At 45.6% G+C, this 13,250-nt stretch overlaps 1 protein-coding gene across 2 annotated transcripts in view; it reads left to right on the forward strand.

Moving 5' to 3' along the window:
- LOC137384979 (serine/threonine-protein kinase 33-like) overlaps positions 1–13,250 on the forward strand; it is a 148,620-nt gene that overhangs the window by 127,211 nt on the left and 8,159 nt on the right. For both annotated transcript variants that reach the window (XM_068059708.1, XM_068059707.1), the window contains exon 9: positions 1,345–1,457. In XM_068059708.1, coding sequence (XP_067915809.1) covers positions 1,345–1,457 — 113 coding nt within the window. The remainder of the gene's footprint in view (positions 1–1,344; positions 1,458–13,250) is intronic.

A 13,250-nucleotide genomic window follows, 5' to 3' on the forward strand; every position in this document is an offset into this window, starting at 1 on the left:
TTGCAGTCACAGAACAAAACTGTGTAGAGGCCAAAGAGGAGGTTGCATTATATTTTAAACAAGCCAGGGATGGCTGGTCCACCATCAACAGCACATTGGAGATCTGCAATCATACCTGGCTCAGGTGGCAAATTGTGGCTGGGATTTTACAGCCTCACCGCCTCCCCCAAAGGCGGGATCGGAGGCCGGGGGAGCGGGCATGGAGAATCACAGATAATGGTGTGGAATTCAGCAGGGCGGAGAGACCGTCGTCCAGCGATCTACCCAGAGGCAAACTGAGGCCCTTAAGTGGCCTATTAAGGGCCTCTTCCCACCGCTGCTGGGATCTTAGCAGTGATGGGGGAGGGGGGGCCTCTGCTGCAGGGGGAGGATGCTTTGTAAAATGAGGGTCCCTCCCTGCAGGCTTGAGGGGGGTCCCTCCTTTGTAGACAATTTGTGGACTTCCATTGCCGGGTGTGTCAGCTTGGAATTACCTCCAACCTAAGGAAGATAGTGATAGAATTTTATTGGTATGTCATGGGTCCTGTCACCAGGACCAAATGTGGCTCCCGAGCTAGCTCAGGTGAATGGCAGGACCAGAGGGGATTTTGACTGGCAACGACCAATTAAGAGGTTACAGCTGGGAACGCTGTCCAATTAAGGGTGGTGGCCTGCCTCTCCAACTGCCGGCCCAATCAGAGGGCCGGCAGCTCTGCAGCCCTGGCAGTGCCACCGGTAGGCATGGCCGCCGCTGAGGTTGCGGGGAGAAGGAGGGAATGTCTCCCTGTTTAGGTGCCCTTGAAGGGAGGGTAAGCAATTTCTTTAACGTGCCGGGGCCAGGCAGACAGACCCTAGCATTCAGTGGGGTGAACCCTCCAGCGGCAGCGCGGAGCTGCAGGGATGGCCATTGCCACCTGGGGGCTCCTCTATGGAACATGGGGCCATTGGGAAGGAAGGTACCCCACCCCCCACCCTACTCCCCGGGAAGCCACTTGATGTACCTGGCGGTCACCCCATGTGGCAGGGGTGGGGGGTCATTCCGACACCAGTAAAATGCCAATGGGGGCCGAAAATGGTCATCAATAGGCCAGTTAATTACCTTAATTGGTCACCTGCCTCCAGTTGGCGGGAGGTCAAGCTACTGCCGTTCCCGCCTTCGGGAACTGTCCTGTGCAGCAGGTAGATGGCAGTGTTCCCTCCAGCCTCCCAGCCCATCTCCAGAGGGCTAGTAAAATCAGGCCTGTTGATTGGGACATTCTATTCATTCATCTAATAGGAATGTCCAAATAGGTACTGCATCAGCACACAGCTGACTGAATTGAAAAGCTACAATGAAAAGATTTCTTGTTTCGTTGTGTGTTGCAGGCTGTGTGGTCAAGCTCCTTTTACAGCTACAACTTCAGAAAAACTGTACGAAGAAATCAAAAAAGGGGAGCTGGATTTTTCTCATGCATCTTTGGAAGCTATTAGTGAGAGCGGTAAGATCAAATAAGGCCAATGCAACAAGACAGATAATGGGTCAAAACCCTGTCAGAATTTTCCAACTGTTGTGTTTTGTCATATTTTTAACTAAGCTTTAGTGTTACGACCCGGTGAGAAAGGTGTCTCGGGTTCCCTTTCAGCCTTCACCTGGTCTTACTGTAACAGGATTTAATTTTAAACACACTATGTTTTGAGCTCCCCTTGGTGAATCCTTGTTCACCGCCTTCCAATTATAAGCAAAGAAATGATCACAAACAAGCTTTCTTAGGTTTAAATAAAAAAGTAAAATTTATTAAAACTTAAACTCTAATTCGGTTAACACCTATGGATACATGCCGCACCCCATGCTAACATGCACACGCGATATGCACGTGCAAATAGAGACAGAAAAGAAAAATAAAGTGGAGAGGTTTGAGGCAATATCTGAAGAGTTTCTTGTTACTGTGCTTCGAGCTCACTGTAGAGTTCTTTTGTAGGTAATTCTTGCTTTTTATTGGGGCCCAGTATTCTTCTTAAACCTTGTTCACTGTAGGTGACTTTTCTCTCTTGGGGTTCATAAGTCTTCACTGGATTCCAAAGCTGGTGAGAAAGAGATGACAGCAGACAGGAGAGAGATGTTCTCAATCCAGGAGCCAGGATCTTTCTGTCTTCAAACACTCTTTTATCCCATTTAAAACTCTCAGTTCAAAACTCTGCAACAACCAGTTAGTCATGTCACTAAACTGGTCTGACCAAGTTCATTTGTGTATTCGGCCATTTTAGCAGTTAACCTGGAATGCGAGCTCCTCCACCCTTAATGCCAGGTAATCAAAAGTCCATTGTGGAATAAATTGGAGCAGGGAGTAGCCCCTTTGTCCTTTCCAAGTACTGTCTGTTAATATGTGAAAATGTCTCTCCAGCCAAGATTCATTTTGGGTTTTTTTTAACCCGCTCTTTCTTCACTCCAGTAACAGTTTAAAAATTAATGTTCATGTGGCGAAATTAACACTCCTCATTCTTGGCAGGTGGGGGCCTGCATGACATTTAGCTTGATACTTACTGGCTTTTTAAAAATTCTACCATAATATGAGAGATTCAATACCAGCTTCATTCATCGAAATTATGTCTCAGGTTAACTCAATATAGTGTGCAATTGACTAGATGGTGTCGAGGCAGTTTGCTTGAGGAACGAGACAAGCTGCTTAATTCAAATACAAACATGCTATCAGATTTGTTTAGAGCTGTCTGATTGGCAAACGTTTTGAATGTAACAGATAGTTCTTTAAGTCTATGAAGCTTTAGTTAATGTTTCAATGATATTTTATCAGTCCATCTCTTTTCCAATGTGAGTTTGAGCAGGAGCCTTTGAAGAGAAAACAATCTGGAACTTCTAAATACAGCTAGTTGAGATAATTGACACAAGAAAAGTAATTATCACAGTTTTAGCATAGAGTTGTGAGTTACTATTTTCTACTATATAAGCTAGAAAAGCTGAAATACTATTGTTAATAGCAATAACAAAGCATAAATATTGTGTTCATTTATTGTATTAATAAATGTCTTTGGCATTAACACCTAATTAAGGGCTAGTGTTAGTGCTACACTGCAACTTTGTGAAGATAAGGAGGTAAGAGATAGAACCTATGACTGAAACAATCTAAAGAATGGTTCTCCTCATTACCCAAACTAACACTTCCTCGATATAAGGGCGATTGAAAACATTCCCAAGGATATAAGAAGCAGTGGCTTCCCTATGAGAGTAATTTGAAACAGAGTAAAAAGCTCAATGATCCTAAAAATATAATGTTTCTGGAAATGAGTTATTTTAAAGGATCATTGTTTTCCACACTGGAGGCTGTTTCCAATAATAATGGTGTTGAGGTATGGGAGTTGCTTGTTAATTCACAGTGATCATTTCAACAGTGCTCAGCTGAAATCCCATTTTCTGAGCCAGGATCCGTCCACTTTGGGCTCCAGCTCGGAGGGCAGGCTGACGCCCATGAGCAGATACTGCCAATATTGCTCATTGGCTGCCCTTTCATTTTAACCTTCCTGCACCTGGTTATGTTCCTTAGCTCCATTCAGTGTTGAAATTTGCAATGTTTTACCTCTGGGGGGATGGGCTTGAAACAATGCAAGTCTCATCGAACCTCTTAATAAATATAACACCATTTGAACACATTATATAGCATTATTGTAAGAATTACAGACCTGTCTCTGTGGGAATAATCTTCCTGGTTCTGCAGAGATGGATCCTAAGGCAGGACCGGGAGCAAAATGAGAAAAATCACATCAGGTCGGCTCCCCAAAGCATTCCTGTCACCAAGCGATCTTGCTGGAGGTGAATTCAAACCAGCATTGGCTACCTCCTTGGCAGCAGCAAGTAGCCAATTCTGGGCAAACTGATGAAGCCGACAGGATCTTCCCGATGTTGGATGGGCGTCCTGCTGAGGCCAAAGCCTGGCAGGAGCCTGGAGGCAACCTCCAAGTGGCAGGCAGGAAGCCATCGATGCCTCCACTAAATCCCCCCCATCCCAGAGTCAGAGGGATCAGAGAGGCCTTAGCCACAGGCCCTCATGTGGAGGGGCACCCCCTCCACAATGATGGCCTGGCAGCTTTGGCCACTCTTTATTTTTAACTTTGCTGAACTGTTCAAAGTGCATCTCCATTTTGAGACACCCACGCACTCCTCGATCTGCTTCAGCTGCACCCCCTTCTCCCAGTGGGGCTACAAGCCATCCACAGCTTCAGGCCTGCTGATCTCACCTCCTGCCTTGGAAACCTGCCCAACATTCTAATTGGACGGTAAAGGCCGAGGTGGCCTGTTTACTGGCTGCCTCCGTAAAATTGCGCGACAGAGTGCACTTCTCACACACGCGGGGTCAGTACCTGGAAATGGTCCCGACCCCTGAAATTTTTCAAAGGGCTTAAGATTCTGCCCACTGTCTTTTCCATCATATTACAATAGTGACTTAATTTCAATGGCCGTAAAGCACTTTGGGACATCCTGAGGGCGTGAAAAGGCACTATATAAATACACGTTCTTTATCACAGTTTTAAAGAAACAATCTTATTTCGTAGAAACTGGAAGAAAAGGTGCAGGGTAATCTCGCGAAGCTCCTTTCCCAGGGTAGGGTATCACTAATTGGGAGCAAGGATCAGAGACAGGAATGGAGCTGGAACACCATAGGGCTGATTCTGACACGAGTCCTTCCAACTAGCAATGTTTCATACTGGAAGCCTCGCTTACCCTGCTAGGTCTAGAAATGGTCGGATCATCGACAGGACTAGCTGATATTTCCTGAGATTGGTCTGACTGGTTAATAAGTCATAATTATACATATATTTGTGAGGTTTTGTCATATGAACGTATGAAAAATGGCAGACAGGAAAAGACCTACTGGTCCATCCAGCCTGCCCCATATAATTGTGATGTCTTGTGCAGAATAATATATACACTTCCAATTCTAACCCAAACCAATATGATCTCCCGGGAGAGGTAATAAAACAGATTTTAAAAACCTAGCTCAATTATGGAAAAAGAAAATTGGAAAAGTCCTTTCTGATCCTCTTAGGCAATCAAAACCAGTTCAGGATCCCATTCTGGCCCTGATTAACATTACATGTAGGTCATGTCCATCCCAGCCAGAAACCAACTCTCACCTGAAGGAATTTGAGCTAGCAGCCAGTTTCACAGGTCTGCCATTCTGAGAAAAGAACCATCTCCTGACACCTGCATTTAAATAACTTGAGATTGTGACCCCTGGTCCTCTCTAACCTATTTAGTTGCAACAGATAGTCTCCCAAATTCAATTTAGTCCCTTCATCATCTTGTAAATCACCTGCCGAATTGAGTGCCAATTAAGCGCTTAACTGGACTGCGGCAGCCTTCCACGGGATCGAGGATGCTGGAGAATGAAGTCCCACCCACAGAGCTGCCAGCCAATCAAAGGCCGTCAGCTCTTTAACTGAGCAGCACCACTCCGGAGATGGGGGTTTCTGCCAATGGTATACCGACCCGAGGCCCAGAACTGACGCCGGACCAAGGCCACAGGTAGGTCAGGGAGGGAGGCGTTCTCACACGCTGGGGGTCATGGAGGAAGGTTTGTAAGGGGGTCGCTCGCAAAGGCAGAGGGGTGGCTCTCAGCGGGTCCCCCGTTCGCGATGCCGGCTCCCTTGTTCAGGCACTAAGTGGTTTTTAATGAGGGACCCAACACCCATCCCCCAAGCCGGCAAGCAGCCTGCACAGTTTCTCCTGCCACGCTCCCCATATGGCAACAGGGTTAATTGCAGCGGTGGTGGGATGAGATCCTGAATTGGGCATTAATTGACCAGTTAAGGACCTCAATTGGCGGTGGGATGGGAAGGCCATTCTCACCAATTTTGGTGGTGGCGGGAAGGTGGTGGGGGCCAGCCCCATCACCATCCCACCAGATTGTATGCTCTCCCTGCTTCCAAACACGGCACAGGAGAGAGCATAAAATTTCCCCCTATACTTTTCTAAAGTGTAGATACCCAGTTCTTTAAGCCTATTTTGGTAACTATGATAGAGTAAACTGGGATTAGTTTAGTGGGACTCCTTCACGTTCTCTCCGAAGCCTAAATATCACCCAGCATGTGAGGACAGCAAAACTGGACATAGTATTCTAACTAAGGCCTAACTAGGACAAAATAGTATTCTTTATTTTGCTGTAAATGCACCTGAGCACCCTTCACCCATTTCATAGACTCATAGAAACACTATGGCACAGAAAGAGGCCATTCATCCCATCGTGTCTGTGCCGGCTGAAAAAACTAGCCTCCCGTTCTAATCCCACCTTCCAGCACCTGGTCCGTAAATGAGTTGAGGGTTTCTGCCTCCACCACCGTTCCTGGCAGTGAATTTCAGACACCCACCACCCTCTGGGTGAAAAATCTGTGCCCCCAGTAATTGAATTCTTCGCTAGGGGAAACAGGTCCTTCCTGTCTACTCTATCTAGGTCACTCATAACTTGGTACACCTCAATCAAGTCACCCCTCAGTCTCCTTTGTTCTAAGGAAAACAACCCTAGCCTATCCAATCTTTCCTCATAGCTGCAGTTTTCAAGCCCTGGCAACATTCTTGTAAATCTCCTCTGTACTCTCTCCAGAGCAGTTATGTCCTTCCTGTAATGAGGTGACCAGAACTGTACGCAATACTTCAGTTGTGGCCAAACCAGCATTTCATACAGTTCCAGCATTATATCCCTGCTTTTGTATTCTATACCTCGGCCAATAAAGGAAAGCATTCCATATGCCTTCTTCACCACTTTATCTACCTGTCCTACCACCTTCAGGGACCTGTGGACATGCACTCCAAGGTCTCTCACTTCCTCTACCCTTCTCAATATCCTCCCAGTAATTGTCATAGAGTCATGCAGCATAGAAACATGCCATTCGGTTCACTGCGTCCATGCTGACCATAATGCCTATCGAGAATAATCCCACCTGCCTGCATTAATTCCATATCCCTCTATGCCTTGCTCATTCAAGTACCTGTCCAAATACCTCTTGAATGTTGCTACTGTTCCTGCCTCAACCACCTCCTCTGACAGCTCATTCCAGATACCCACTATTCTTTGTGTGAAAAATTTACCCCTTTGATCCCCTTTAAACGTCCTCCCTCTCACCTTAAATCTATTCCGTCTAGTTTTAGTCACCCCCAAACATGGGAAACAGACTCTGACTATCTACCCTATCTATGCCTCTCATAATTTTATATACCTCTGTCATGTCCCCTCCCAGCTACTTTGCTCCAGGGAAAACAGACCCAGCCTATCCAATCTCTCTTTATAACTCAAGCCCTCCAAACCAGGCAACAGCCTTGTGAATCTTTTCTGCACCCTCTCTAGCTTAATCACATCTTTCCTGTGGTGCGGCAACCAGAACTGCACACAGTACTCCAAATGCGGCCTAATCAACATTATGTGCAATTGTAACATGACGTCCCAACTCTTGTACTCAATGCCTCGACCGATGAAGGCAAGCATGCCATATGCCTTCTTCACCACCCTGTCTACCTGTGTTGCCATTTTCAGGGAACTATGTACTTGTACCCCAAGGTCTCTCTGTTCAAGAACACTCCCCAGGGCCCTGCCATTCACAGTATATGTCCTGCCCTGGTTTATCTTCCCAAAATGCATCACTTCGCACTTGTCTGCATTAAATTCCATTTGCCAATCCCTTGCCCACTTTCCCAGTTGATCTATATCCTGTTGTAACCTTAGACAGCCTTCTTCACTGTCCACCATACCACCAATTTTGGTGTCATCTGCAAACTTACTAATCATGCCCACTACATTCACATCCAAGTCATTAATATATATGACAAACAACAGAGGGCCCAGCACCGATCCCTGCGGCACACCACTGGTCACCGGCCTCCAATCTGAAAAACAACCCTCCACTACCACCCTCTGCCTCCTATCGCCAAGCCAATTTTGTATCCAATTGGCTAGCTCACCCTGGATCCCATGCGTTCCAACCTTCTGGACCAGCCTACCATGCGGGACCTTGTCAAAGGCCTTGCTAAAGTCCAAGTAGACAACGTCCACTGCCCTGCCCTAGTCAATCCTCTTGATCACCTCCTCGAAAAACTCAATCAAATTTGAGAGACATGATTTCCCACGCACAAAGCCATGCTGACTATCCCTAATCAGACCTTGCCTTTCCAAATGCATATAAATCTTGTCTCTCAGAATCCCTTCCAATAATGTTGTAAGGCTCACCGGCCTGTAGTTCCCTGGTTTATCCTTGCTGCCCTTCTTAAATAAAGGCACAACATTAGCTATCCTCCAGTCTTCCGGTACCTCACCCGTGGCTAACGATGATACAGAAATCTCTGCCAGGGCCCCAGAAATCTCCTCCCTTGCTTCCCATAGCATCCTAGGATACACCTGGTCAGGCCCTGGGGATTTATCCAACTTAACGCACTTCAAATCCTCCAACACCTCCTCCTTTGTAATGTTGATATGCTCCAGGATATCGCTGTTCCCTTCCTTGAACTCACTAGCTTCCATGACCTTCTCCACGGTAAATACAGATGAGAATTATTCATTTACGACTTCGCCCATTTCCTGTGGCTCCACACATAGATTACCACACTGATCCTTGAGGGGACCTACTCTCTCCCTAGCTACCCTTTTACTCTTAATATACTTATAAAGGAGAATCCTAAAAGATTCTATCTTATCTGCCAGGGAAATTTTATGGCCACATTTCGCCCTCCTAATTTCCCTCTTAAGTGTACTCCTACATCCCCTATACTCCTCGAAGGTCTCGCTTGATCCCAGCTGCCTATACCTGACATATGCCTCCTTCTTTGTTCTGACCAGACCCTCAATATCCCTCGTCAACCAAGATTCCCTAAACCTGCCAGCCTTGCTCTTCAATCTAACAGGAACATGCCGGCCCTGAACTCTTTCTATCTCACTTTTAGGAGCCTCCCACTTGCCAGACGTCCCTTTACCTGTAAACAGCCTCTCCCATTCAACTTCTGAGAGTTCCTGTCTGATGCCATTAGCCTTCCCCCAATTTAGGACTTCAACTTGAGGACCAGTCCTATCCTTTTCCATAACTATCTTGAAGCTAATAGAGTTATGGTCACTGGTCCCAAAGTGCTCCCCCACTGACACATCCACCAACTGCCCAGCCTCATTTCTTAAGAGGAGGTAGAGTGTAGCCCCTTCTCTAGTAGGGCCATCCACATACTGCTTCAGAAAACTATCCTGGACACACTTAAATTCTTCCCCATCTGATCCCTTAGCAATAAGGCAGTCCCAGTCAATATTAGGGAAGTTAAAATCACCGATTGCAACCCTATAATTTCTACACATATCTGTGATTTCCCTACATATATGCTCCTCCAATTCCCTCTGACTATTGAGGGGCCTGTAGTATAATCCCATCAAAGTGATCACCCCTTTCTTGCGTATTCTCTCGCTTTGTTAGCCCTCCCAAAATGCATTATCTCACTCACACTTCTCCGGATTGAATTCCATTTGCCACTTTTCCGCCCATTCAACCAAACCATTGCTATCATTCTGGAGTCTACAGCTATCCACTTCACTATCAGCTGCATGGCCAATTTTTGTGACATCTGCGAATCTTCCAATCATGCCTCCCACATTTAAGTCCAAATCATTAACATGTGCCACAAACAGCAAGGGTCCCAACATTGAGCCCTGTGGAACACCACTGGAAACTGCTTTGCATTTGCAAAAACACCCTTTGTTTCCTGTCACTGAGCCAATTTTAGATCCAACTCACCACATTCCCTTGTATCCCATGAGCTTTTACTTTTCTGCCCAGTCTGCCATGACATGCCTTACTAAAATCCATGTAGACAACATCCACTGCACTACCCTCATCAATCCTCCTTGTTACTTCCTCAAAAAATTCAATTGAGTTTGTAAGACACGACCTTCCCTTAACATATCCATGCTGACTATCCCTGATTAATCTGTGCCTTTCTAACTGACAGTTTATTCTCTCTCTCAGAATTGATTGCCCACCACCGAGGTCAGACTGACACTCCTATAATTATTTGGCATATCCCTCACACCCTTTTTAAACAATCTTTCTTCTTAGACAGTCCCTCAGGAACGAGGATGACTTTCTTCCACTCCAGGGTTGTGGGTCCTTAGGTGACTGAATAGTCCAATTCTGGATCTGCACACTCTGCTATAGGTGGGGCAGATAGTGTTTGGTGAGGCGAGTGAATGGGATGCTCGAAATTCCGAACACTCCTTCCTTGCAATTGGTCGCTGCCTGGGCGTGTCAACGTCATTCGAACTGGCTGGCACCGTCGCGGATGCTTCTTCTCCATTTTAGGCAGTCTCAGGCATGTGATTCCCACAAATCAGTGGGGATGTCACATTTTTTCAGGGAGACTTTAAGGACATCCTTGTAGCATTTCCTCTGCCCTCCTGGTAACCTCTTGCCGTGACAGAGCTCGGAGTAGAAAGCTTGTTTTGGGAGTCTTGTGTCAGCCATGCAGACGATGTGGCCCACCCAGCATAACTGACCAGCCATGACCAGAGTCTCGATACTGGGGATTTGGCCTGAGAGAGGATCCTGATATTTGCAGGATCTTGCAGAGGGACCGCTGGTGCTATCTCTCCAGGGCTTTGAGATGTCCATGTTTCCGACGCATACAGGAGGGCCGGTAACACTGCGGCCCTGTAGTCCATGAGCTTGGTGCTAGGTTTAAGGTCTTTGTCATCAAACACTCTTTTCCTCAGATGACTGAAGGCTGCACTGGTACATTGGAGGTGATGCTGAGTTTCATTGTCGATGTCTGCCCTTGCTGAGAAGGCTCCCAAGGTATCGGAAGTGATCCATATTGTCCAGTGGCGCACCGTGGATCTTGATAGTCGGAGGGTGGGGGCAGTGTTGCACTGTGGGAGCAGGCTGGTAGAGGACCTTTTGTCTTCCCAATGTTTAGCTTAAGGTCCATTCTTTCATACGCCTCTGTGAATGCATCAACGAGGATTTGAAGCTCAGCCTCTGAGTGTGTGCATATGCGAGTATCGTCAGTGTACTGCAGCTTAATGATGGAGGTTGGAGTGGCCTTGGTTCTGGATTGGTGGTGACGTAGGTTAAATAGTTTGCCGCTCATCCTATAGAGTAGATCTACTCCAGCAGGGAGCTTCATGGAGATGAGGTTGAGTGTAGTGACGAGGAAGATGGAAAAAGAGCGTTGGTGCAGTGACCCAGCCTTGCTTGACCTCAGTTTGCACTCGGATTGGATCAGTGGCAGATCCGTTGGCAAGGATTACAGCTTTTAAACAATGGTACAACATTGGCAGACCTCCAATCCTCTGGTACCTCGCCTGTATCTAGTGAGGATTTGAAGATGATCCTCAGAGCATTCACTATTTCCTCCCTGGCTTCCTTTAACAGCCTGGGATACAATCCTTCTGGCCCTGGTGATTTATCCGCTTTCAAGGATGTCAGACCCTCTAGTACTTCCTTTCTCATTATACCTGTCGTATCTAATATTTCACACTCCTTCTTTAACTACAATGTCTGCATCATTCCTCTTCTTTGTGAAGACAGAGACAAAGTACTCATTAAGAACCCTGGCCACAACTTCTGCATCCACGCATCAGTTACCTTGTACATCTCCGATAGGCCCTACCCTTTCCTCATGCTCATGCTCTTAATGCACTGATAAAACATCTTTGTGTTTTCCTTGATTTTACCTGCTAATATTTTTCATGTCCTCTCTTTGCTTTCCTAATTTCCTTTTTTACTTCACCCCTGCACTTTCTATACTCTAGACCTTCGAAAATATTAAGTATTTTGTGAATGTCATAAGTTTTCTTTTTCTGCCTTGTCTTACTCTGTGTGCTTCTAGATAACCAGGGGGCTCTAGATTTGGCAGTACCACCCTTTTTCTTTGTGGGGACATGTCTACCCTGTGCCTGTAGAATCTTGCTTTTGAATGCCTCCCAGAGCTTTGCCACTGATTTTCCTTCAAGTTGCTGTACCCAGTCCACTTTCGCCAGGTCATCCCAGCTTTGTAAAATTTGCACTCCCCCAATTTAGAACTTTTACTCCTGTTCTAACCTTGTCCTTTTCCATCATAATGCTAAATCTAACTGTATTATGGTCACTATCTAAAAAATGGTCACCACTGCTACTTCATCCACTTGCCCAGCTTCATTTCCTAAGACTAAATCTAGAATTGTGCCCCCTCTTGTGCTGGCTAAAAAAGTTCTTTGAATGCAGTTCAAGAATTTTGTGCCCTTCACACGGTTTGTATCCCAGTTGACATTTGGGTACCTGGGATTGATCTATTCCAATCATATCACTCATTTTATATATGTTTGAAGTATTTTATTTCGTTTTTATTATTATTGAGCATCACAAGAATAGAGGACTGTTAATACTCTATCTTATTTCAGATGAGCTTTTTCTCATACATCTCTCCTGAACTGCTCTCCCACTTCCTTCCTTTCCAGGATGTTGAGCTAAAATTATTCAAAATGTTTACACAGTCACCCCTCTATGGCCAGAGAATAGGCTTCCCAAACCTTTCTACCCGACTAAACATCTGGATCGATGACTAAGGTACAATACATCTCACATAAATGCATAGGAAAATAAACAGGAGACAAAACACCTTCAAATGTACACAGGCAAAACCTTTCACTGCAAATAAGAACAGAAAATGCTGGAAATATTCAGCAGATCTGGCAGCGTCAGTGGGGAGACAAAAAAAAAATAAACATTTCAGGTCGATAGTCTTTCATCTGAATATTGGTATGTCGAAAGAGAAGTGAACCAAAAACTTGGGAATAAATCATCTTTTCAAGTTTTACACAATAAATTTATGAGATGCTTTTTATTAAAACACTCATGTTTGTGGGAGAATAGTGTCAGTGGAGTTGCCAAGTTTCTACACTGTGCCTAATACTCATCAGCATGGCTCAGTTAGTGGCATCTCACCTCATCTAGAAGGTTGTAGGTTCAAACTCCACACCGGGACTACAGTATAATGTAGGTTGACACTCCAGTGCAGCAGTCAGAACTGTTTTTTTTTTGATGAGATATAAAAGAGAGGTCCTATTTGGTACTTGAGATTGATACTAAAGATCCCATGACAGTATTTGAAGAAAACCAGGATAGTCCCTGCTTTCTTAACTCACATTCTCCCTCAATTTCTTGTGCAGCAACTTAAAAGGGTCTCATGCACAGGAACTGTTGTGACGCTCTGCAGCTTACAGGGAACATTGCTCCCTACCTAACAGCACTATGGGAGCACCTTCACCACATGGACTGCAGCA

This window comes from Heterodontus francisci, chromosome 27, assembly GCF_036365525.1.
Source record: "Heterodontus francisci isolate sHetFra1 chromosome 27, sHetFra1.hap1, whole genome shotgun sequence".
Lineage (NCBI taxonomy): Eukaryota > Metazoa > Chordata > Chondrichthyes > Heterodontiformes > Heterodontidae > Heterodontus > Heterodontus francisci.